We start from the raw sequence: 27,783 nt of genomic DNA on the forward strand, positions 1-27,783 counted from the left end.
GTGTTATGTGAAAAGGCAAAAAACACTTCCTTATTCACGTTGTCTACACCATTCATGATTGTATACATATCTCCACTTAGTTATCTCTTTCCTAAGCTGAACAGTCCATCTTCTTAATCTTTCCTCGTATGGAAGCTGTCAAAAGCTTTCTGGAAGTCCAAGTACACTATGTCCACTGGATCACTCTTGTCCACATGTTTGTTGACCATCTCAAAGATTTCTAAGAGATTTATGAGGCATGATTGCCTATTACAAAAGCCATATAGACTCTTCCCCAACATACCGTGTTCATCTATGTATGTGATAATTCTGTTCTTTACTGTAGTTTCAACCAATTTCCTGGTACTGAAATTAGGTTTAGTGGCCTATATTTACCAGTATTGCTTCTGGAGCCTTTTAAAAAAATCAGTGTTACATTTGCTGTCCACCAGGCATCTGGAACAGAGGGTGATTTAAGTAATAGGTTACACACCACAGTTAGTAATTCTGCAATTTCATATTTGGGTTCCTTCAGGACTCTGGGGTGAATCCCATCTGGCCCCGGTGACTTATAACTGTTTAATTTACCAGTTTGCTTGAAAACCTCCTCTACTGACACCTCAATCTGGGACAATTTATTATATTTGTCATCTATGAGAATGGCTCAGGTGTGGGAATCTCCTTCACATTGTCTACAGTAAAGAGCGATTTAAAGAATTCATTTAGCTTCTCTGCAAAGGCCTTGTCTTCCTTAGGTGCTCCTTTAGCACAGTGACCATCCAGTGGCCCTACTGATTGTTGGGCAGCCTTCTTGCTTAATTATACTTTTACACTTGAGTTGCCGGAGTTTATTTTCCTTTTTATTTTCCTCAGTAGGATTTGACTTTGAATTTTTAAAAGATGACTTTTGTCTTCAACTGTCTCTTTTACTCTGTTGATTAGCCATGGTGGCATTTTTTGGGTCCTCTTACTGTTTTTTTTTATTTGGGGTATACATATAGTTTAAACTACTATTATGTGTTTTTTAAATGTTTCCATGCAGCTTGCAGGCACTTCACTCTTGTGACTGTTCCTTTAATGACTTGGATAATAGAGAAGAGAGGATACTTACACAATTTGCAGATGATATCAAGCTGGGCGAGTTTGCAGGCCCTTTGGAGAACAGGATTAGAATGCAAAATAATCTTGGAAAATTGGTCTTAAATCAACATCATGAAATTCAATAAAAGCAAGGGAAACATAGTGTGCTTAGGAAGGAAAAATCAAATGCACCAGTATAAGATGGGGATTAATTAATTAGGTGGCAGTACTCCTGAAAAGGATCTGGGGGTAATAGTGGACCACAAACTGAATATGAGTCAACAATGTGATGCAGCTGCAAAAAAGGATAATATCATTCTGGGATGTATTAACAGGAGTGTTGTATGTAAGACACAGGAGCTAATTGTCTTACTCCACTTGGCACTGGTAAGACCTCAGCTGGAGTCCTGTGTCCAATTCTGGTCGCTGTACTTTAGGATAGATGTGCATAAACTGGATAGAGTCCAAAGGAGAGCAACAAAAAATGATAAAAAGTTTAGAAAACCTGACCTAGGAGGAAAGGTTAAAACCCTGGGCATGTTTAGTCTTAAGCAAAGCAGACTGGGTGGAAGGGGAACGTGGCACAGGATCTGATGACTCTTCAAATATGTTAAGGGCTGTTATGAAGAGGACAGTGATCAAATGTTCTCTATGCTCACTGAAGGTACAGCATAAAGTAATGGCCTTAATCCGCAGCTAGGGACCTTTAGATTAGATATTAGGAAAAACTTTCTAACTATAAGGGTAATTAAGTACTGGAATAGGTTACCAAGCGAAGTTATGGAATCCCCATTATTGGAGAGCTTTCTAAGAACAGGTTGGACTAACACCTGTCAGGGAAGGTCTAGGTTTATTTGGTCCTGCCTTAGTGCAGAGGTCGGACTTGATGACTTGCTGAGGTCCCTTCCAGCCCGACATGTCTATGATTATATACTCTTAACAATGAGATTTAGAGCCACAAAAGCAAGGAAATTCCTAATTCAGGAGACAGTTTTTCCCAAGTGCAGAACACTAAGTTCTAAAACAAGAGTCACAGGTGAAACTTTCTTCTGTTGCTTCTCTTACCCAAATCAGCTGTGCCTACAGCACACTGCTCCCTGTCATTCTTACCTGTTGATCACAGACTGTGCCTGACTGTCATCTCTCTGTCTCTCTGGTGGCTGGAGCATTTCCAAACTTACTTTTACAGCATCTCAGAGCTCTGCCTCAGCTCAAAACTTTCATAGAGCTTCAAGACTCTCTCTCTGATATGTATCATTTACCTACTCCATTAATAATAAAAAGTGTAACAACCTAATAAGTCTACAACAACTTTTACAGTATTCAGTGACTCCAAAGCTACTATAAATTGTTTTTATTTGTTCATTCTTATTTTATTGTTATACTGCCTGAATGCTCTTTAAATGTCTGAATTGTTTTGGAGGGAGTAGTTTATAATTTTGCATAGCAAATTAACCAATAAATTTGATCCTTTCTGAAAGGATCCCTGGTGAGCAGCACAAATTAGGATTTCCATTATCTGCAATATTCCAGTGGACTAGGAGGAACTGCCTAGGTATTAAATTTAGATGGCAAAGTAGAGTTTGAGTTTGACGATAAAAATTAGCCAGATCCAGCCACATATTACACATTTTGGAGTTTTCTTGCAAGAGGATGCACTGATGTCATTTTAATTTTTGGTGACAAGGATAGCTATTTTAATGACATGATTTCTGGGTTTGCGGCCAAAGTTTCACAAGTGCTGTTGCGCTTCAAGGAGGGGGGTGTCGGGATGTAACTTGTTGAAAGGCAGCTAAACAGATTTCCTATTTCTCCAGTCCCCACCCTGGAAGGCCCGGCCAGGATCCAGGGGCTGGATCTGGGCTTTGGTGGTAGAGCTGCGCTCAGTGGCCAGCCTAGCTACCTGCGGTCCGCTACAGCCCGGCGCTGTGACACGGCTGCAGGCTTCAGCGCGCACCTTTCTCCAACGGGCAGGGTCGGTGCTAAGAGAGAGGCGGGCGGGGCAGAACGAGCCTCGTGGCTGCCGCCTGATTGGCTGAGGAGCCCGGCCCCAGGTTATAAGAGCCGGCGCCCCCAGGCGCTGGGCGCTGCCGAGCCTGGGAGCCTGCGCGCGCCGCCCGGAGATTGCCGAAGCGCCATGCGGCGCGCCAGCCGAGATTACACCAAGTACCTGCGCGGCTCCGAGGAGCTGGGCGGCAGCGCCCCCCACGAGGGCTCGCAGCAGCAGCCGCAGTCGGCGCCGCCGGCCCATCCGCACCCGCCGCCGCCTCCAGCCTCTGCCAGGGCCCTACTGGTCCCGCTGGTGCTGCTTGGGCTGGGGCAGGTGATTTGCAGCGTTGCGTTATTCTTCTGCTTCAGAGCCCAGGTAGCGTCGCGGCGCCTCTTGTTTGCACCCCCGCGTCGAGGCAAGGCGGGTGGCTGAGCAGCCCTGTGGCACAGAAGGCGGGAGGGGAGGACGTGGGTGCTGGGTGCCTCTCGGGCGGAGGAGACCCCAGTGTCTGCAGAGTAACCCAGGGGCTCGTGCGATCCAGCGGCCGGGGGATCTGCTCACTGCAGGGGTTGGGTTATGAGACACGGGCTGCTTCTTTACACTTCCTTGCTCTCCATGTGCTCTTGATCTGAGGGGGTTGGAAGAAGGTGGGCTCCAGTCCAGGGAGTCGTGTCCTGGGGGGTGAGCTGGGCAAACTGACTTTATTCACTTCTCACTTGGGGAGTCTAGTTCAGGACAAGTTAGTTTTACCCACTTCTGTTGCTTACCACAGCCCCACTGAGTAAAGGGGGCCATCTGCCATGCTTGGTCCATGTATGCTACACCTCCATGCTTAGTTTTGCCCAGGGGTGGGAAAGTTTAGGAAATAGGTATCATAATATGATGGTGACTCCGTTTCCAAGACATCCAAAACATACAGGTAAATGAGATTTCAGAAAATAAAGGGAATAATCTAAACTAGGTTTGTATGTAGGTATGACCCTAACAAATAGTAGTTTTCCAGTTGCACCGAACAAATAGGGTCTCTAGACTGAAGTCTGCATTTTATTTGTTATCATTGGCTCCCCTTTGGAGAATAACTGCTTGTAAGCTAAACTTCTTTGTTTAAAACCTCTTGGCACTTCCAACCAACAAAGTCTATTAGCATTAAAATTTACAAGAATTGTCCCAGGATTGTCTTTAGAGACTACCTTCCTTGTGAATTTGATGCTGCTGCTCTTCACTGTGGAACTTGGTGTATAATGGCTGGCACGGGCAAAAAGATACCTTCTGTAACTTGTTAGCTTATTTCCCAGGAGAGGAGAATTAGACTGCCCTACTAGGCCACAAAAATATGGCAAAGTAAGGTTGTCGATTGGGCAATGCTATGCACATTAGATCTGAGCTGCAGAGAGATAGGATGGGAGGGGTGAGGCTACAGTGTTATGCTTTCTAGTGGTTTAAGCTTTTAGAGATTATTTTTTGTTCTTGGAAATTACACTGCATTGGTTGGATTCACTTATGTATTTTTTTTTGCCTGGTTCTGTGAACTTTCTCAAAGGAAGTGGGGGGCTGACGTTTGCTCTTTCTCAGGGGTAAAACAAAAGATTGGGCTCTTTCACGTTTGCAAAAACAGGAGATTACTAGTTCAGAATAGATGAACGAAAGATGCTGTAGAATCTGATACAAGTTTTACTGTCCAAAAACTGGTGATATAAGTTTTAATTAGGATGTTAAGACGTTTTTTATATGTATAGTACAAACAGTAGTCTGTCTTCATAGAAATGGTGCTTTTTTTCTTTTTTTTTTTTCATTTGAAGTCAGTGAAGAAGTGGAAATCTATTTTTCTTTCAGGTCATACTTTAGGTAGACAGAATTGTTCTTGGACCCCGGGACAGACAGAATACATTAACAACAAAATGTACTCTAAATCTAGACCACCTACAGATTGGATGCAGTACAAATGCATGCACATTTTAATAAGTGATTGAAATAAAACAAGTGAGAGTTCCAAATTTATTATTATTTTTTGTATTTGTTACTCGCACCTACTTATTCATTCCTTTCTATTTTCAATTACTGCCAACTGCTTTGTGTTTTAGTTACCTTTAAAAGATATGTATGACCTGTTCCAAACTTATACATACTTAATTGACTATACCTTAGCAGAGTGAGAGTTCATTTATGGTACTTATTGTAAAGTAGGTTAGAATTACCTGTTTTCTTGGCAGTGAAATAAACTAATGTATACAGTAACTCAGCTTGTAGGGTGAAAAGTATTCTCTCCATTATAAACCCATTGAAACATCTCCATTAAGACATCTTAACTTATAGAAAACACCCAATAGTATGTTATTAGTATGCTATGAAGTCATTGCAGCTAAACTTACTTGTCAAAATAAACAAAATACATTTAGTCATATAGAATCCTTGACTTTCCCCCTGTTTCTGAAGTAAACAATGTGAAGTAGTCTGAGGTTATACAGGTGTAACAAAGGGCAGAATTATTCCCATGGCATATACATTATTGTTTAGTCTGCATAATGTAAAAACAGCAATATAAATATAATTCCACATTTAGCGCCTGATCCTCTAACTGATATGAAACTCCTATTGACTTATGAAGGACTCAATCCTTTATTTGTAAATCTGAACTAGTTCCAAAATATCTGAATGACCCAACTTGATACTGGATTTTCACAAAGTATTTCTCTCTACAGTTTGTAGACACAATGAAACTTCAGTATTTTTTAATGTCATCTCCCTCTGTATGGAGAAATAGAATAGTTTACATAAAATACAAGAGAACATCATTAATTCAGACTATTGAATGGTAACCTATTCCAGATTTTCAGAAATTTTGATATAGTCAGAAAGGGAAACAGAAGTTATGCTGCCTGAGAAAATGTACTTACTCATGCAGAGCCTGATTCAACTCCGTGAGATCAATGAAAAGATATCCATTGACTTCACTGTGAATTAGAGCATGACTTTTGACAAGTCATGCTTTAGATTATTTATGATGCTGATGTACTTCATAGTATACTTATGCACCTGTTAGCGTATTTTAAGGTAATGGCAGCTTAGCAGTAGGAATCTTCAGAGCACTCTTCTCAAAGATGCTGAGCTACTAGTGGTGTGTGGATTAACCAAGTGTGGATTAGAAAGGCGTTACTGAATATTTGGAAAAATATTCCTTTTAACACAAGACTATTTCACAAGCTTTTTTCATATACCAAGTCTTTCAGATTTCTGTTACTAGTCTGTGAGTAACTAGTGGATAAATGAGAACTGGCTTGTGTAAGTTATTTGAACTTTCAAAAAGCATTTTTGAAAGTGCCACAGAAGAGGCTGTTAGGGAAAGCAAGTAGTCATAAAGTGAGTGGCGAAGTTCTTTGGTAAATTGGAAGCTGGTTAAAAGGCAGAACAGCAGCAGGAATAAATGGTCAGTTTTCAATGTGACAAAAGGTTGTTGATGGTTCCATGCAAGGGCAGATTGAAATATTTTATTTAAAACTTTTTTCAATGAAACTGACATCTTTGAAAATAAGATGTTTCAATTATAAAACTAAAACTTTTTCCAATTTTCATGGAAAATATTTTGGGTTTTGTTTCTTTCCCCTTCTCTACCTTTCCCCTCTTTTCCTTTTGGCCACTAGAAGAGGGGAGAGAAGGAGTCCGAAATGAAGTTTTCATTTTTTTCCAGAAAACTTGAAATTTTTAGTGAAACAAATGTAACCATTTTTTACCAGCTCTTTAAATAAATGTATTCCTTTGGACTGTGTGTGGGGGGGGAAGGGGGAGTTCAGTGAGTGACAAACTTTATCAGTGAGATATTATGTAGGTTAATCAAAGCTGCAAAAGGCTGAGGTACTTCAGTGGGGCATAATGTACTAGAATGATGGGCCACATGTTAGCAGGTGAAATTTAGTCATGACAAATGCATGGTAATGTATATCAGAAGGAAAAGTATGAACTATTCATACATGTTTGTAGATGCTACATTGTGACAATTTGATACTGTGGAGAGCTTAATGAAAACCTCAACTAGTGCAGTGATCGTGTGTTTGTTTAAAAAAAAAAAGGCAAGCTAACTGTTAAAATATGTAACAGGATAGAAAAAAATACTGAAAATATTGTAGTGGCATTCTTTTGACCTGAATATCAACAAACTTCTTGGAAACTATTTTGGTATTTGATTTTGATTGTATGTGTGTGATTAATTCCCAGTGCCTTTCCCAAAAAAAGTCTTGTCAATGATTTCTTGCTTGCAGCTTTATCTCCCCCTCCATTCTCCCCCAACTCTGTGTAATGTCTATTTGATGCTATGGGAATTTGGTACTAACTTTTATAATGTTCCTCTGATTAATATTGTGGATTCCTATAAACTTCTGTTTAGATTTTTTTACTCAAGCAAGCTAACTTTCAAAAACAATAAAAATCGTATGAGAATGGCAGTGGGTGGGTGAGTATCCCTTGAAAGACTGTGGCAATCAACTAGGCTAACTGACCACCACAAATCAAATGTTCTCCCTGAAGCCCTATCATTTTCTAGCTTCACCAGAATTATTTAAACTAATCCTGCACATCTTTTCAGAGCCATCAGTAATCACATAAATTTCTCAGCATATCCCCATCAACCTTTCTAACTACATTCATAAAGATCTTCTCCAGGGTATTGTCCAATAGCATTTAGTAAATAAGGTACTAAATTAGCGATAATCCAGCTAAATAGTTTAATACAATCCACTGTTGATCTTGTTCAAGCAACATTCCATTTGATGCACATGATTTATTGCCTATTGATGTCTATGAAGCTATGCTGCAGATGAACTTGACTTGCTGTATACCAGATCTGGCCCCTACAAAGTTTGATCTCCTGTATTTGTGTTACAACACCCATATCAGCTTTTTTTCAGAAGCTTTTATTTTGATTACATTAAAAACTGCAGTAGTAACCTGTTGGCAGTAGTGGTTGCCACTGAAAAGTAAACATATACTTGAAGTTACTATATTGCAGATAAGAATTTCAAGGGGGGCTACATGAGTTAGAAACTCAACTCCTGATGAATAGCCCTGATCCCTCAGGTCCCTTTGATAATTCCAGCCTACATTTATTATTCACTGCAGTTTGTTTTTAAATGGTGATCACTATTCTAAAATTCACTCTTGGTCAGAAGTTTTTGTTTTTGTTTTAGGCTAGCTTGAATCTTTCATTCTCATGCTTTAGAATGCATATGAAGGAATTCATTTGGGGTTTTTGGCTAGCAATTCTGTATCCAGCTAACCTTACCTCTGGTATTCCATTAAGTTCAATACTTTAACATGCTTTCCATTGATCACACATTACATTTGCATGGCCCTGTGTTCCGTCTTCTTGAGTCCAAATGATACATATTTGTTTTTGCTTGGTCTCCTGAGAGAAGGCTGCTTTATTTTCTTCAGTATGTGAAATAAATGGTTTTATGATTGAACTCTAAGACATAGTGCTTACAATATTTTAAGTTCCAGTCACTCTTTAAAATGTAGAAAAAGAGCTGTTTCAAATTGGATGGCAATAGATTCTAATCCATGTTCTAAATCTTAACATATTTGATTCAATCACAGAAGTTAGAGCCTAACAATACTTTTTAAATCTTTAGTCCATCCCTCTGCTAATGTAGGAGTATTCTCCATAGTACATTTTATGGTGGGTTTTCTAGCTGAGTTTGAAAGTTCCAAGTATTGGGCTTCTACCACATCCCTCAGGTGGCTGTTCCACAGACCAGTATGTCTGAGATGTTTTCCCTGATACTTGGCTAAGTTTTCTCTTTGTTCATTTCACTGCATGTCCAGTTGTTAAACCTCCTTGTACTATGCTCAGTAATTCCTCTCCCTTCGTAAGGTTTTCACCCTTCAAGTATTTGTAGACTGTTACGTTTTCTCCACACACTTGGTTATCACCTACCCATGCTTATATGTATTTAACATCTTTCCTTATAAATCCCTCAAAGCTACTGATGATTTTTGCAGTGCTGTCCTGAACTGCTTCAGTTTGTCAATAAATATCATGTAGTGTGGTGTCCAGAGTTGAAGGCAGTTTTTCCTTGTCACATATCAAGTAGAGAGAGAAAATTGACTTTACCACTACAAAATTTTGTTCATCTTTTAAAGCTGTTTGACATAAAGATACTGATCTATGTACTGGCATCTTCTAAGCTTGATTAATTTTTTATGTAATTGCTGCGAGTTTACAGTTGGCACAAGATCATTCTTCATGTGATCAAGTTCCAAATTTACTGATAATTTGTCAGATTAATTCCAAACTTATTAATTTTCATGATCTCTGTTCCATTTGCTGCACAGGCAAAGTATAGAGTCCCTTTCAAGATTTCATGGAAATACTCTGTCCTGTTATCCCATGTCCTACAGCTATATATCCCTAGGAAATTTTGGGAAAAAAAAGGATGAGTAAGTTAAAATAACAAAGTCTAGCACTTAACAGCAAAGCATATTGCATATTAAAAGAAACTATTTTTTCATGCTCCTACTATATCTCAAAGTCCTTATGAGTTTATCTGGTGTGATTTACTTCAATATAACACATCTATGTCTTTGTTTGCCACTTACTTATTTTGTGTGAATAGAAGTTTTGTGTGTTGAGCATTGTAACCGGGCAAGCTCACCCCTGTGGCGCCTCCTGCTGGTCACTTTGGGAATTAGCTCAAATACGCAGCTCAGAGCGCCCTCTGCAGGCCAGTGATCTGCCTTCTGGCCCTGTCTCTCTCCCTGGACCCCGGTGCCCCTTTTACATGGGGTGCTGCCCCCCTGGCAGTAACCCTTTGTCTCTTAGGGGTTTCCCCTCCCCAGGGAACCCCCCCCATCCCCACTTTGCCTCAGGATCTTGGCAACTGCCCAGTCATTAGCTAGCCCCATGCCCTGGGGGAGACTGCAGTATTAGCCTCTCATCATCGGCAAAGGGGTTTGGGCCTGCTGCCTTGGCCTACCCCTGGGTTGCACCCTGCAACCCCAGTACCCCCTAGCCTACTGCTAGGCCACAGCCTGGGGCTCTCCAGGCAGGAGCTCCCCGGCTCCGATGCCTTCCCCAGCCCTGCTTCACCCTAGGTACCTTGTCTCAGCAGCCAGGCCCTTCTCCCTCTGAACGCAGAGAGAGACTCCTGCCCTTGGCTTCCCTGCCCTTTTATAAGGGCCTGTGGCTCAGTTTGGGGCATGGCCCCAGCTGCAGCCACTTCCCCAATCAGCCCAGCTCAAAAGGCTGCTTGCTCCAGCCCCAGCCCCTTTCCTGGGCTGTTTTTAACCCTTCAGGGCCGGAGCAGAGATCCACTCTGCTACAAGCATATATTTTATAACAGTAAGAGGTAAGATTAATATGACATTGCATTGAGTGGCATACAAGTGTACTTTGGGTTATACAGAGTTAAGGTCTATTGGACAAACTTAAATTATGGATTTCTTAAACCTATTTCAGATGGACCCTAACAGAATTACAAAAGAAGACACTCGCTGTTTCACAGCACTCTTAAGACTTCAAGAAAGCACAGATTTGCAAGAGAAAACACTGGAAAATCAGGAAACAAAATTAATGTCTGAATCATGCTGGAGAATAAAACAGGCTTTGGAAGGAGTTATGCAAAAGGTCAGTGCACCCTGAGAATTTAACTAATATTTAAACTTAAGTGAGCTTCTGAAAACCTGGAGAGAGAGAGGTAAGTTTTTAGGGGGGAAAAAACCTGTTTAGTATTATTTCACATAGAACTAGTGGTTGCACTGTAATCTGTAAATCTTTGGTACTTTGTTGCATTTGTTCATGAGCCCCTTGGTAGTGGTTCACCATGTCTGTATGCAGACTAATGGTGCTTTGACTAGCATTTTTCTCTTTTTATTTTGTTTAAAGAGGGGAAAGTTTGGATTCACACTAAGAGGAAAAACAATGTTTGTGGTTAGTTGATTGGCCAGTTTGTCACTCAGGCTTGTCCAAATGGTAGTAATTTATCCCAGTATTTGTATAGATTTATCAGCATTTTGGTTTTGAAAGAGCTAGAATATCTTTATTTTTTTTACCTCCAGTCTTCCTGATTGTGTCCCTGGTGAGTCGGCTGTGACATTTTTTTGCCAAACAAGATTCTCAAGCAGAGGGAAGGTAGTGGGCAAGCAAAATACTAGATGGAGGGCATCTACTCTCATTTCCTTGTGGAGGGAATGGTGCATCTCTCCTTTTTTCCCCCCTTTGCCCTCTGTGCATGGAGTGGGATTCCAGGAATGTGACTCCCACATGTGTGAGAGATAACAGCTCCTATTGTGTGGAGACTGTTCCTCCTGAGGGAGAATGAGAACTCTGCTCAGTGGTGTCAGCTCCTCCACTGGGCCTACCGAGTGCAGGATTATCTTATAGCAATAGGATAGTGGGATAGTGAAGACAAACACAAGATAATTTGAAGTAATGCAAGATGCATAGCAGTCCTCTTACTTTATGGTAGCTGAAAATATGTTGTCTACACTACGTGCCTTTTAGTGACACAGCTGTGCTGCTACGTTCGGGGGTGCGTTTTTTTCACACCTCAACAACAGAAGTTTTGTTCAGTTTCCAGTGTAGACAAAGCCTATGTATCTGGTAGAAAGGTGCTAAAACTAGACAACATACCTTTTTAATATAATTTTACAACAGTTGCATTGTACACGTGGAGTTGCACACATGCCTGTTAGCAGATCCTTTGTTAATGAGTGTGAACAATGTAATAAGGAAGTCTTGATTAACATGATAACTAGGTAGCTGTTGCTTGGCATTTCAGAGTTACAGCCTTCTCTCAAATGCTAAGGGCACGACTTCACTGGCAATGTTAAAGCGCTGCTGAGTCAGCACTTTAACGTGGCTTGTGTAGTTGCAGGCGCTCTTTGTTTTTTTTTGTTTTTTTTAAACACCTCCATGAGGGCCGCAGCTCCCAGTGCTGAGCGCATGGATCCGAGAGCTGGTGCGCTGTCTATACTGGCATGTTACAGCACTGAAACTTGCAGTGCTCAGGGGTGGTTTTTTTCACACCTCTGAGTGAGAAAGTTACAGCACTGTAAAGTGCCAGGGTTGACAAGGCCTACAGGGAAATTAGTCAGATAAAGTCATTAGCCATAATGAGGGTGTGGAGGAGAGGGGAAACTGGACAAATTTGGTGTACCTGTCACGATCACCCAGATTCCTAAGGGCAATTTATGCTTTTGATCTCTGAGCACATTCAGATGAGTATTTTGTGCTATTTCAACCTAATTGCCATCTAATAAAGAATTTATTTAAATACTGAGAGTGTTAAATCCTTGACTTCTTTGTTTTATAATAGTTTCATGTGTCAGAATCCTTTGGTCCATTACTTCTTTGCTGCCTTCATCTGCACCATGAATTATACCACAGATTACTTGAAGGTACAGACTACTTTTGTCTGAGGATAATTGTACAAACTCCCTCAGTTATATGAACTCCTGTACATTCCTAAGATTTCAGATATTTTGCCCCTTCCTTCCATTCAGTCTGTCTCCTTCAAAGACTATCAAGAAAATTTGGACTTAGCTGTTGGTGTTCTTGAAATCATCCACAATATACTTTAGAGGGGAAAAAGGGAGTTAATGGCAAGTGTTTATATATGTATTTTGTGTGCATATAGTGCATTACTCTTCCAGGGAGCTCTGTGGATGGAGTGTATAGTTTCAGTAAGTGAATGGGAAGCACTATCTGCTGGTCATTCACTGCTGGTTGATCAACAGAGGCATTGGCTTTAGTGAAAGCTGCATGACCTGTCATCCTGACTAGAGATTGAATGACTAGGGATGATTATTTTGGTAAATGGCCATTAGAGAACAGCAAAATTTCTCTTGCCAAAATAATCCACTTTTGAATTTATTTGAACACAGTAAAAGAGAAAATATATATATATATGAGACACTGGGTAACCAGGTCTCCATCCTAGTTCATTTGGCCCTATATGTTGACACTGAGAGAAGCAAGTCAAAATAAGAAATAAATGCTAACTTAGCCTCAGGTACATCTCTTCAGCTGAATGAGCCTAAATCCCAGATGTTAAAGGGCCAATGTCAAGGTAAAAATCATGGGTCGGATTCTGTGGCTTGCACCATCTCCATCTGCACTGCTCTGACAATGCAAAATTGCTGGAAATTGGCTGGATCTGTGTTGGTTCTAGTCCCTGGTATAAGGGATATACCGGGGGCATGGATGGAGAGTGTTGCTTTCCCAAGTTCTCCAGATGCAGTTTCCTATCAGAGAATATTATCCCATGTATGTTTTTTAAATCCACACTTCCATATTTGCAATACTAATTATACAGTAAGTTACTGAAATGCAACACCTTAAAATCTAATTAACTTCTTGTCATTTATGATTTTGTACTTCACTAAGTATGGCCAATGAAAATAGACTAATCAGTTTCATGTTCTGTGTAGCAGGCTGCATTTTCTAGTTTTTTTGGTGCACTGGTATGTATCTGTATATGTTCCTTACATATGTATAGATTAGTGTTTACTTCTACAACAGTGACTAATCTGAAAGTATTTCAGTGCTCCCACTAAAGTCATTGGGAGTTCCATTGCAAGATGGGGCCCAAAACATTGGCCCTCTAAAAAATACTCATTAAAACATCTTCTAACTTAATCTAATATTTATGCCAGTATTACTTGACACATTCTTGGGTGATGGAACTGTTGCCTAGAGAGCAGCATGTTCAGGGCATTTAAACTACTATTCTTTTACAGGCATCAGTGTATTACGGAGCTGTTCACCCTTAGTGTGGTGTTTCCTCATCACGGACCAGATTCTGATCTCAAGTACCTGTGCACATCTGGAGTAACTTTGTTGTCGTCAGTGGAGTTATTTTAAATTTACACTGTTGTAGCTGAGATCAGAACGTGATCTCTTAGCTTTAGGTAGACAAGTAATATAATTTTCTTGTTTGTGGTTGCATGGCTTGGCTGCATTTTTTCTTTCATGTAACCCTAAATGTCCTTTGGCAGTCCAATACACTGACCACACTTTTTATAAAATCTACCATAAGTCTGGCAGTAAAGAGAGAACGACAAACACATAGCTGGGGTCAATCCATGAAGTAACACTTTTTTGGCAGTGCTCCTGGACACTGGCTGCTTCAGGCCTAAACTAGTCTCCCACATGGCAACAAAACACTTCGCTGCTAGACCTCCAGGATGGCCCTTACAAAGACTTTTATATGCTTAACAAACATTCTAAGCACATGTGGTTATTAACAAAGTGCTTCAGAGGCAAGGTTTCAGAGTTACAAGTTGTCCAGTATTTGTGATCCTGATTCTGCAGCCTCTTCTGTAACAGGTGCTGGGCACACGCATATTAAGAGTTACAGGATTGGTGTCTTTAATGCAACTTCTGGAGAATTCTTCAAACTGCTGAATTTCCTGCAAGATGATCAGAATGTTCATTTAAAATGAATTGATACCAGGAAGACAGAGGTAGTAGCATTAAAGATATTAATCCCTATAATATATCTGAATGTCAAAAGGATCCACTTAGGTTTCAAAAGCCTGGAGGCTTTTTCAAACATTTACATCCCTTTGTTTGAGACTGTGGGAAGGGAAATTGCACAAAGCCTAGGAGAATAAAATTATACTAAGCTCTAGAATTCATAAATTAATAAAAAAAAATAGCTTTTCTATAAATAGTAATATTAGATGCAAATGTTCGTAAGTACAATTAGACTTAGGCTCCTATGTCAGTTAGGTGCTTTTGAAAGTTTTACTCATTGTAATTTTAGGTCTGATATCTAGCTATCTACTGGAGGTAAAGTGTTGCATCCTTTTGGAAAGTAGAATTCTCAGCTCTCCAGGAATATAAAACACCCTACCCTTGTGAAATGTTAGACCAGCAATCTGATGTAAACCCCTTAAAACAGCTTGCTTTTATAAATGCTAAAATTGCTGTTTTGTTGTGATGATTTTCTGCTGGGCTGTGTGAAAACCTAAGGGGATCTTTACTGAAAAAGAGGTTCTGTTTAATAAATAAAATAAAGTGTAAAAAAAAAAAATTCATAGTATACCAGGATAGTCTCAGCAAAGGCTTTTTTCTGTTTTTATGAAAATAAGACCTTTGTAAATGCATCTTGTGTTAAATTCATTAAACTACAGATTCTTTTGGGTTTGAAATGCTTACCTGGTTAGCACTGAAGATTTTGGGCGCAATTTAAAACATGCTGTAGAGCAGTCTAAGCTGAATTTCTGGCCTATCACTGTGGTGGTTGCTATGTGATTATAGTAAGTAAGTCCAATCCTAAAAACATGCACATGCTTAATTTTACTACTGTGAGTAGGCCCATTGAAAATGTAGACGTGTCAGCGTTTGAAGGATCAGGGCCTTAGAAAGTTTGAGCAGGTGATTGTAACTGCCTGCAAAATTCAAAATATGGTCCATTGTAGTTTTAAAAGGAAATGACATTTTGAGAAGGCAATTATAATAAACTATTAGGATCTGGACATTGCTTGTATCTGGGTTTAAGTATACAGAGTAAGACTGAAATATGTAACAGTGACCTGAAAATTAACCTAGAAGTGGGAGTAATTTGGGGCGTTAGCTGTGTTCTATTCCTGCTTTGTGCAAATGCTAATTGTACTCAGTTTGCTGTAAATGTTGCTGAGGTAGAATCATAAAGGGAATACATCTCTAACAGAGTACATCAGTGATACTCAGATCTCAGTGGTTCAGGAGCCAAATTGGAGATCAGCGTTACCCAAAGGACCCACAGTTGTGAGAATTCATCCTTTCATTTACTGTAGTACTATATAGTCATATTTAAACAGTATGACAGGAAATATTTATTTTTATTATCTCTATCAGTCTCACACAGCAAAATGACCAAGTATTTTATTAACTGCACTTGGCTAATATAGTAGAAGCACACTGATTGGTTGTTAACTTAGATTGGTTAATTATTAAAACACTGTGATTTAATACCATGTGCTCCAAAAATTCACAGGAGACACGTTAAAGAGCCACTTGCAGCTCATGAACCACACTGAGTATCACTGGGGTAGATGATCCCTGCCTGGCATTGTGCCAAAAAGTGACTAGTCTCCCGTGTCAGATACCCCTGAAGCCACTGCTGGCATTGTAGCAGAGTGCAGCTTCATGAGTGCTTTACTATAGTTCGCTGTACAGTGAACGAAATTAGTCTTTGTATGGTCTCTCAAGAAGATGTAATTTGCAGTAAATATACTTCTTAATCAACTGAACAGTTAACTAATCCCTTCAAACAAACAAATCTAGGACTAAATTACCAAGCAAATACTTCCATGGCTCTGAAGCAACACAATAAAGAAGTGATTATCCCCTCTAGAGAAGGAGGATGGGGGCTGGCCAGGGNGGGGTCGGGGGCTGGAACCAAAGGGTACTAATCTCATGGTTGCTCTGAAATAAAGGACATCCTCGCAGAGGGCCTGTCCATCATTATGCTCTCTAGATCTGTCCTCTCATGGTGGCATGTCCTCTTCAGGAACCTTGTAGCTATTGGAGCAAGGGAATATTCAATGCCCACTGTTGTTACTCTTACCCCTTCAAGTGAGGTAACAGTCTGTGTGGGTGGATAAGAGGTTGGTGCTGTAGTTCATATTGCCACAGTAGATCTTTGCTTGCGTCCAGTCTTCTATGTGACTAAACCACAGCTTCTGCTGACCCACATATTCTAATAACTGGCATGAAAGCAGAAGAACCAGTGAGGGGAAGGGGGCTGAATTACAACTTTCCCACCAACATTAGGGAGGGAATACTTTGCAACTTCAACAAAAATAAAATTCATCTGCTTCTTTGCTCAGCTGTACAGCAGAAAGTATCTTATCTATAAACTCATCATCATTTCAGCACAGCTACTTTACTTTGATAGTCATACTTTTGATAGTCATACTATGACTTTCATGCTGCTGTGGCTTTCCATTTTGGTTTAGCATTTAGACACCTACTGAATTATGCTCACTTTCCCCTTTCAGCAGATACCTACACACACGGAGCACCTTCATTTAATTGTTGCTTTTATGTAACTTTGTAACCACATTTCCTTGATATTTAGAATGGGTGTTACATATCAAACTCCACAAGATGGCAGTAATTCAGAATACAATAGATTATTGCAAATTTAGATGAATATCTAGGAGATCTGTTGCAAATGCTATTGAGAGTTGGAAGAGAACAAACAGTAAAAGAAGTAATAATGCATTACAAAATTATTTTGATAGTCCCTGTCCCAAAGAATTTAGACTAAAGGATAAACATACATAAAACAGGGACACATTGAAAAATCTGAGATGAGGGATTGATTATGATGTCCACATCATAAAACCTCTGATTATCGTTTATTTGTATTATCATACTATCTGGAGGCCAACTAAGGTTGGAGTTCCTTTGGGCTAGGCATTGTACAAAACCAGTATGACAATCTCTGCCCCAAAGAGCGTGCCACATAATTACACAAGACATACGGTAGGAGAAGGAAAATTTTAGCTGGGGAGCTGAGGCACTGTGAGTTTGACTTGCCCAAGTTTGCGAAGTCTGGGGCAGAGCTGGGAACTTTATCTGGAACTCCTGAGTCCCAGTTTTATGGCTTACCCACAAAACACTACTTCCACTCATTAAAGTTACAATTTCAGTATCTACTTGCGAAGAAGATCCAGATGGAAATAGATCAGGACTGGAATGTTGGGGAGTGACTGTTCAGGAGCAGAGGTGCATATGTGGCAGCTTAAATATCTCTTGGTTGTGCTATGCCTGGCTCTGGCCAATACATAGCTTATTTCCATTAACATTGAAATTCACTTAAAATTTTAATGAACACTTGTCCAGGTTGTGCTTGGGCCTTATATGAATGTGCAAGGTGCCTTACCCATCTCATTCTTGCATACTCTACAAAAGGCCAGGTACACTTGCAATCCCTTCACTCATTTGTGTGCAGGGACAGCTGCCTGCTGATATCTCTAGGGCACAAGCCCCATCCCAAAGGAAGAAGCATCATTGTCCTTTTGCAGCAGCCCATGTAAATGGCTGATTGTGAAGGAGACAGGACTGGCTCCAGGCCCCAGCATGCCAAGCGCGTGCTTGGGGCAGCATGCCACGGGGGCACTCTGCCAGTTGCCGGGAGGACGGCAGGTGGCTCCAGTGGACCTCCCGCAGGCATGCCTGCGGAGGGTCCGCTGGTCCCGTGGCTCCGGCGGACCCTCCGCGGGCATGCCTGTGGGAGGTCCACTGAAGCTGCGGGATCAGCGGACCCTCTGCAGCCACGTCTGTGGGAGATCCACCGGAGCCGCGGGACCAGTGAGCGGCAGAGCGCCCCCCGTGGCGTGCCGCCATGCTTGGGGCAGCGAAATGGCTAGAGCCGGCCCTGGAAGGAGAGAACTCTCTGCAGCCTCCTAAGCACCCATAAAGGGTGATGCAGTCAGCATGCTCAGCCTCCCTGAATTCTTGTGAATGTGACTGCGTGCTGCCCCTGTATGGCACAGTCTGACCCCAGGTACCTAAATTACTCCATATTGCACAATGTTCAGTGTGACATTTAATTTACTTTGCTCAATACTTGGTTGTTCTGACCATTTACACTTACAGAAATGCATTTACTCTAAGCACAGTGACAATAAAAGGCTGTAGCCATCCTTTCAGCATGATCTTCAGTTTTCAGACAGTACCCCTGATAATTGTATAGTCAAAGATATTGTGAAGTAATTATAAACACCATCATTCCTGTTTTTCTTTTTTTGGAAGTATTCGACATAGTGCCCCCATTATAGAAAGGAGTTGATTCTTGTAAATTGACTCTTGTAGTCACATTTTACATCTGGACGGTTGGAAACATATATTCCAGACACCTGAATACACAGTGATGAAAAATAATTTCAACATTATGTAATGTGATCTAATAAATCATCTCCAGTACAGTACCTTATTGGGGACATGACAGTATAGAGTAATAGCTCTCTTTCATTTTAGGAGATACAGCGCATCATTGCTGGAAGAGAGCCACCAAGATCAGGAAAAGGTAACAAGTGACTTATCATAAGTATTTGAAATCTTACTAAATTTGTTTCTTTTGAGTTAATATAACTTTTTATCTCTAGCTATAATGGAAGCACCATGGTTTGATTTGTCCAAGAGAAGCAAGCCTGAGAAACAGCCCTTTGCACATCTCATTATTGATGATAAAAATATTCCAGCTGGTAAGTTCACTTTTAATCAAATATTTCTGTAAGAACATTTTGGCTGCATTACACAATTTAGAACAATACATAAAGCCCTGGGACAAAGACTTTCAAAAGTGGATGATGATCAGGACTAGCAGGAGAATGAAATACAAACACAGGGATGGATTTTAAACTGGAAGGCTGTAATTTTGTTAACTTGAATGGAGGTCTTATCCCCCACACCCAAATACCAGACATTGGAGTGCAGTGTGATGCTAAATGGCCTCTGTGCCAATATCTAGGTTTGATTCTAATCCTTAGGACTCAGCATTCCTTTGGATTTTCTTGCTTTTCCCCTCAAGGGGGATTGAGGGTACACATGAAGGGCACCTCAGTCTGTGAAGCCTTAAGGTCTCCTCTTCTTCTTCCAGGCTAATTGGGGCCACCATTCTGGCTATTATGCTTACTCCAGGGAACCTGTCTCTTTGAGCTTCTCACTTGCACTAGACCTCAGATATGGTGGTGCCAGCAGATAGCTTGCCCGCACAACACTGCTGGGTATCTGCCTTCCATCAGTCCAGTCTGTAAGTTCTCCCAACCACATCAGTCCCTGCGTCTGATAAACATGCCCATTTTTCCTGTAATGCTCAGGAATGCCACCCCTGAATCTTTTGCGTGTGATCTTGGTGACATCAGTGTTCACAAAGACTCCAATCATTTGGTTCATGCTTTTCCAGGCCCAATCCACAGAAGCAGGGTTGATTGCTTCAGTCATACCCACCTTGTGAACATTTCAGTACAACCATGGTTGATGACCAGCAACAGCTGGGTACTCTGGCTGATGATCCTGTTAACTCCTGAGTCTCAAATCCACCCCCATCTAAAACCCAATATCATTTTCCCTTCAGTGAATATTCAAGACATAAATGTGATTTGCCCATCAGGGAGCACAGAAGAGGCATGTGCTTGGCCTACAACATGCTGCTCCTCCTAAATAATCAGACAGACAACTCTGCCCTGAAAACCCGTCTGTGACTTACCTACTGTTTTCTTTCCCTCTTGTGAGCTCAGGTATCTGCAAATCCAGACATCTGCCCTTGTTCCCATTGTAGGGCAGGCATAGGCTAGAACATTCCAATCACAAGAGTCCAGCCACCCGGACCCTTCAGATAATCAAATGCCTCAGATGTTGCTGCACTGGTCATAAATGAATGCATGCCAAATTTTTCTGGTCTGCGCCTTACACACAGACTAATAACTTTCTCAGTATTGCAGCAAATGGATATCTGGTTGGATAGCTGCCATTGCCATGTGCAATACAACATCTGGCTCTTGTGCAGGGCCAGAAATGTTCCTATGGCTTTCATTGGCCATACTTGTTCAACTGGGCATTCTTTTAGCTCTGTTATGGCTCCCCACTTCTGCTTGTTCAGCCTTCGACCCTTATTTCACCTGCCCCTCTGCCAATCCAGTTAATGTCTGGAACTGTCCCTTGGTTTCCCAGACATGACCTCACCCACACTAAATGCTACCAATGCTTAGAGCAATGCCCCTTCCCCACCACGAACATACTCTGGAGGCAAAGCCTCAATTGACCTAAAAGATCTGTATAGTTGTCTGTTGCCTGGCATCTTCTATGCATCCTTCACATTTGGACCAGCCTTCCTAGAGCTTCTTCATCAAGAATCCTCTAACAGATCAGCAAATCTCACCAGCCTGCAATGAAATGACAGGCCGGAGAGGTTACCTGATGTGGTGGATGCTGCCGGTCTGTGTACTAATGACTCTGTATATCGAGTCACCTGAAACGGATGCTAAATGTCAGTGAGGCAATGGAGTTTTCTGTCAGTCCTAGCAGTGTTAGGAGCCATGGCTCTAGAAAAAAATAAATCTCTGGCAATTGGTCTTTAGTGAATGGTGCTAGCTCCCTGAATCCATACTATTGTCAATACTAGTAACATGTTCTTTGTTGAACATCAGAATATTTTTCAACACAGCACAGATGTTTTTAGCTGCATTGCCCATGGCAACTTTGCAGGCTCTGTTAATGCAGTGAACCCACTGCCAGGTTGTCCCACCACAAATGAACCTATTGGTTACTACATTCTTCATCCCAATGGTGACTGCCACCAATACCGGAAGAAAGTCCAAAAACAAGAGATCTCTCAGTATACTTCTTTCTAACCTCTCCTGAGGCCATCTTTGGGCACACCAAGTCCTTCAATCATATATTTTAAGTCCAGCTACATCTGGCACATCTCATTGTATTTGTAAATGGGAACCTAGCATCCAGTAGGATCACCAAAATGATACCCCTTAAAACTATTCCAAAAATTCCTTCCATGCTAACAACTATTCCCTCATTTTTTAATTACCCTCACAAAGCATTGAGGTTCCTTACTGTTAAGGTGGCAGCTTCCAGGTATGCACAAAAGCCATACCCAGAATCTTCCAGTTTACACACAATTTAAACAACCAATGTTTACCTATAACCACTTTGGAATAATTTATTACCTTGATCACCTCTTCTAACACCCCTAAATTATGCAGTTTTACACCTTCCATTGTATCCTGTTTGATTCCCAAGTATATCAGCCTCCATGGGAGGAATGGGGGAGCAAGGATTTTGGGTGCCTTAGTTTGTGGGTCCCCAATATGAGAACTTAAAAGGGCTTAATTTTCACAAAGTGCTGAATACTCACCCTCTTAAACTGGACCTTTTTAAAGGTATCTCAGATTGAGGACCCCAGAATTCAAGCCCTCTTGAAACTCTTGGCCTGAGAGCTCCACGAATTTGACCACCTAGAAATATAAGGATCTTGTTCCTGTACAGTTATTACAGAGCTAGAATGATGTATGAATCACCATCAAGTCTACTGTGACTAAGCCATACCCTATAGTCTTGAATTCATTCAAGCTTTGAGTTAAGCCTATAAGCAAATAATTTTGTATATAAAGGCTTTTCTGTTACATAAGTATTGGGAGTATTTTCCCACTTGTTTGTTTTATGTACCTCAAGTACAATACACATTGTTTTGCTATAGCAAAAATGCACTGTTATGTTGATTTCTTTTTTGTTTGCCTTTATCTCAAGCTAAAACCACATTTACTTTTTATTGCCTGTTTTTGTGAAATGTGTGGTGCCCAATAAATTAAATCTGGAAGAAATATGAAGCTGTCATGCAGGGGAGATGGGGAACCTACTACTGAACTTTCCAGACTTAGTTTTCAGATACTGTTGTCTATTTATTACAAACATTCATATGGTTCCCAACTCCATAATCTGGCTGAGTTTACGTGGTAGACACTTTATGTACAAGGAGCTAATATCCCATGTCCTCCACCTCCACTCCACAATGTTAGAATGCATTGATGAAGACTAGTAAACCAAATAAGAGAATTGATAAGCCAGGACAAAGAGGTGCATCTTACACTAGTTTATGAATAGGCCCAATCTTAGGTTTGTGTATTTCCAATAGTAGTGAATTCCATTGGCAAAGAGAAAATCTCTCCCCCCTCCTATGTGATTTGACACACATTACCAGCTGATAAATTAGGCAAGTGAACACATAGCTGACATAAAAACATGTTTATATTTCTTTCCCTCCCTCCACCTATTTTTGTTTCACCTGTTGCATCGTATTGACCAAGATAAGCTTTTCTGGGCAGGGACTGTCGTCTTTAGCTACGTGTACTAGGCACTGTGCAAACGAAGGAGCCTTACTGTGGCCTCCTGGTGCTACTGCAGTACCACTAATAGGGCTCTGGTTTGAAGAATGGTTCCTGTGAACCTCACCTTTAGGACAGTTGCCTGTGTTCGTATGGGACACTAGTGGGTCAGAGGGAGAGGGCATCGGAGACAGCTGGTTGGCAGGACAGGAGGGCTTTGTGAGTGGTAAGCATTTTTTTTTAATTCAGTGTCATAAATATGCATGGCTTTTTTAAAATCAAAAAATCCCTCCACCAAGGAGCTCACCATCTGTTAATTGGTGAGTTGCATACAGCACCTTGAATTGCATACAGAAGTTTACTGCCAGGCCATGCAGTGTGTGTTACACAGATATAGTATTTGCTCTTCCACCTATCTGGATTGGTAGGAGAAATAGATTAGCATAAAGTTAGGCAGGTCTGGTAGAGCAGCAAGCAGAGGTGGCTGGGAGTCATTGACAATGTCTGTTCTTCTCAATCTCTCAGCTGATTTTGACAAGAGGACCATACACTTGGCCAGGAAGAGGCCATTGGTGACTTTATAGTGACTTTAATGGAGTGGAGAGATGGCAAGCAGACTTTAGGGGAGTTGGAGGAAAGAAAGTTGAGACTGTATGTGGAAAAGCACATCCTAGGACCAGGTGGCCAAACTTACTGTCCCTCTGAGCCACATACAATTGCCAGGGCTTGGGGTTTCAGTCCTGCAGGGAGTGGGGGTCAGGGCTTCAGCCCCCTGGGAGGTGCCTGCACTGGCTCAGGGCTTCGGCCCCACTCCTGCTGAAGCCCTGAGCCCTAGCAGTCATATCATGCGGGGCTGAAGCCATGAGACTCCCCTCCCTGCTGGGTAGAAACCAGAGGTGACTTGGGGCACATGGGGGTCACATCCCCCTCCATTTTTGCTAGAGTTTGCTGGACCCACTCCATTACATGGTGCTGATGGGCCCTCTCCCTGCATGGCTGCTGCAGCAGCTGGTAGGCTGGAAGCTGCAGCCCTGGGGAGAGGCAGTGGCTAACAGCTGGGAGCTGCACGGAGAGTTGCTGCTGCCTTTCCCCATGGAGCTAAAGCAGTGACCCCTCTCTGCAGCTCTCCACTGTTTGCCGCTACTTTTCCCTGGGGAACTATCACCTGGGAACTGAGGTGGGGCCACTGAAGGTAATGGGGGGCGCATACCTGGTGGGCATGACTCAAGCTGTTGCCAGGGACCTTTAAATTGGGGAGGCCCCCCCCACTCTCAGTAGGCACCAGTTGTCTCTGGCAGGAGTCTCTAGCCCCATCACAGGGCAGAAGTCCCAAGTTCCCCTCAGTCTGGTAGGTAGAGAAAAAGGGGGACTGTGGGGCTCCATAAGCCACACTTTAACTGTAACAGAGTCACATGCAGCTTGTGAGCTGTGGTTTGGCCACTCTTGTTCTAGAAGTTTGGAGACAAAGGATTGAGAGAGATGGGTAGTACTACTGGTCCAAAAAAAAGCTGAAGAAAAGGGTCCTAGGTTAGGGAGAGGTTGACCATAAGGGTGAGGAAGAAGATATGGCATGGAGCAAGAAAAGTCAGGATTTGGGATTAGTTTGAATACTACAAGAAATCTCTCTGAAATTAGGAGGAAGACTGGGAGAGGCAGAAAGATGGCTTTGTTCAGAGCACATCTGTTTTGGCTTTCAGGATATTTTGAGAATCTCAGCTGAGGAGAGACAGGGAAATTATTAGTCAAGGGGGCTGCAGATGTAGGAGTCTTAAGAAGTAGATTTGTTTAGTAAGGTAAAAGACATAGGTGAAGGAGGGAGAAACTTTGTACCTGAAAGTACGAAGTCATTGTGGACTTTTTTCTGAGGTGCTTTGCAGTGTGAGAACAGGAAAAGGTAGGGGGGAGGACATGGAGATGAGAGAAGACAAGGTTACCATTTGGTGAGACAGCCACTGTGGGAGTGGGTACAGAAGAGTGGAGTTGGAGGTGGAATCAACAGATGACAAGGAGAGAGATAAAGGAGTGGAGTACTGTAGAAATGCTGAGTGAGTCAGTCTTGAAATGAGTACACACTTGGGTTGGTGGTGAGTAATACTGAAACAATTTGTGGTGATGGAGAGCAGTACTTGGTAAAAGTCCTGATTAATTATCAAGACAGTAGTTACCCTGATTATATCAGATAAATGCTTTGGTTAGTATTTATTTAATTTATAGTTAAGAATAAATAGTTAAGGAGAGCCAATGTTTTTCCTTGGCCAGTGCAAAATCCACTCTGAAGTATGTTAAATAATCATGTTTTTCAGTTTGGACAGTTTTTAGCAATTGATTCCATATAGGATTTGCCAAGATCTGATTATTGGTGAAACAAACCTCCTATTGTGATTCATGCTAATAGCTAATGCTCCAGAGTAAGGGTGGGTAGAAACAGCTAGTTAGTTGTATTCACAAGGGAAGAGGAAACTACTTCTTGTCCTTTGTGGCAATTGGCTTATATCCTAAAGCCTGAGACTTATTTGACCTTATCTTAGCCTTTTGGCTACAGCGTCTCTCTCCCCTTCACTTTTACCCTTTACCTTAGCTTATATAGCTACCTTTGTTATTGACACTAAAAGTCCAGCCAAGGTATCTCTTTTAACTTCGTGGAAAATGTTTGTGAACAGAAATAACATTCTGCTAAACCCTTTTTCCCTAGGCACACACAAAGTGAACCTTACATCCTGGCATCATGACAGAGGCCAGGCACACTTATCGAATATGACCTTCCGTGATGGAAAACTAATAGCCAATCAAGATGGGTTTTACTACCTGTATGCCAACATTTGTTTTAGACACCATGAAACTTCAGGAGACCTAAGCAGAAGAGGGCTTCAGCTGATGGTGTATATGAGTAAAACAAACCTTAAAATAAGACGCTCTGATGTCCTCATGAAGGGAGGAAGCACCAAATATTGGTCAGGAAATTCAGAATTTCATTTTTATTCTGTAAACATAGGAGGATTTTTTAAACTAAAGTCTGGGGAAATAATAAGTATCCAGGTATCAAACCCTTCATTACTGGATTCATCTCAAGAAGCAACTTATTTTGGGGCATTTAAAGTAAGGGATATAGACTGAGTCTGGATATTGCCTGTAAATTAATATGTATTTTTTAGGACTTTTTTAAGTTTGATGGTTATATAGCTGGGCCAGAGACTACTGGGAGACATGATTGGGGGGAAAAAATCTTTAGGGTCCAGTTGCAGTAACTGTAGGCAGAATATAACTCTTCGGGTTGAATTTTGCCCTAGGATTGCTTCAGAGATCCCCAGAAAAACACATTAGGGTAAAATTACACAATGGGCCTGATTCTGATCTTACATCAGTTTCATACCTGTGTAACTCCACCGGCTCCACTGATTTTTACACTGACGTAACTGAAATCCGAATCAGGCCTGATGTTCTTGTGTCTTTGAACTGCTAGTTCTAAATTCCATCCTGATTGACATGCTGTTACCCTGTTGACTTCAGTGTAAATATGGGACAGGGCAGAATGTGGCCAGAGAATTCATTAGGGGCTCAGTCTTACAAGGTGATGAGTGCTCTGGCCCTGATCTAGCAAAGTAATTGAGTTTGTAATAAACTTAAGTATGTAACTAGTCCGATGTAAGCAAGTGGGGCTATGCAGGTACTTAAAGAGAAGCATGTGCTTGCTTGCTTTTCGCTGAATTGGGGCTAGTGGTCAGTCCTTACAGGAATGACTCCTGGTTCACACCATATGTGTTGTAGCTAATCAGGTACTACATTTGGATTATTTAGAAAGGGCTCTTTCAGGGGATCTGACTTTACAGTTTACTTGCAGTTTTAGAAGACCAGTTGCAAGTCTGATTAATTATTATTGCACATCCAATAACATATGAAGAAATCTGAAGTGTTAAATTCCTTTGAACTGTTACATTGTCCCAGAATCTGCAAATACTTTTTAAGAGGCAAAATATGTATTTTTATAGTCTGTAATATCTAAAGTTATAGTTCAGATGTAATGTTTTGTGCAAAAAATTTGTAAATTATATTTGTCGTATAGTGTTTGATACAAAATATTTAAAATCTCTTGCTGTTGTATATTTAATGTTTTTAAACTGTTTTTAATGTATGTTTAACTGGTGCACTTTGTTAATCCCAATGGGAAAAATTGCAGCTAAAAGATTGTTTGCAATTAGCAAATGTAATATATTCTTACCTTTTAACTTAATAGATTTCTGTTAAACTTTTCAGTGTTATAGAAAATCAAACTCTCATGAATAATTAGACCAGAAGGTTGGTCATCAGATCCCTTTCAAACTGGGAAGGTTAAAAGAGTACATAATGGGACATAGAAATATGTCAAGAGTATTTATGTAATTATTGAACATGCATTTTTCCTACACAAATTGTAAATCCTGTAGTAGAATTTCTGTACAATACCAAACATGTTTTTACACTTCCTCAGAGGTTTATTTACTGAAGCAACCAAGCTGAATTCAGTAGCAATTATTTTATATTGTACAATAAACATTTCTTTTGAATGTTAATATTTTGTTACAAAATACATTTCTAAAGAAAACTGTGGCTTATTTTTTTCCTCCTTTTTTTTTTCATTTTTGTGCTTCTGTGAGTGATTGAAGTCTGAACCTGGCAAGTGGCAGTGCCTAGGTGCAGAGGAACCCAAGCCCTCCCTGCTTCACTGGGTTCTGACCCAGGGCGCTGTGAGTAATAGTTCAAGAGTGCCTCTAGGGGGCAGGCACTCCTCTGTCTGCTCCCTGAGTCACTTCCTACTGTGGCTTCGGTTCCTCCATTAGTGCCACTGGTCTGCATCTGGATTTCCCTGACATCCCCTCAGAGGAAAGCCCTCTGGAGAGCAATCAATCAGCTATGGCCCATCATTCCTATCCGCG

General features: G+C 41.2%; 1 protein-coding gene across 1 annotated transcript; it reads left to right on the forward strand.

The window, feature by feature from the left end:
- Positions 1–3,146: 3,146 nt before the first annotated feature.
- TNFSF11 (TNF superfamily member 11) lies at positions 3,147–27,389 on the forward strand. The gene is made up of 5 exons (XM_032768577.2): positions 3,147–3,424; positions 10,497–10,664; positions 19,014–19,062; positions 19,142–19,240; positions 25,566–27,389. Exons 1-5 carry the CDS (start codon positions 3,197–3,199, stop codon positions 25,985–25,987), a joined length of 966 nt encoding a protein of 321 aa, XP_032624468.1. The 5' UTR covers positions 3,147–3,196; the 3' UTR covers positions 25,988–27,389.
- The last annotated feature ends 394 nt before the right edge of the window (positions 27,390–27,783 follow it).

Source organism: Chelonoidis abingdonii, chromosome 1 (genome assembly GCF_003597395.2).
Source record: "Chelonoidis abingdonii isolate Lonesome George chromosome 1, CheloAbing_2.0, whole genome shotgun sequence".
Lineage (NCBI taxonomy): Eukaryota > Metazoa > Chordata > Testudines > Testudinidae > Chelonoidis > Chelonoidis abingdonii.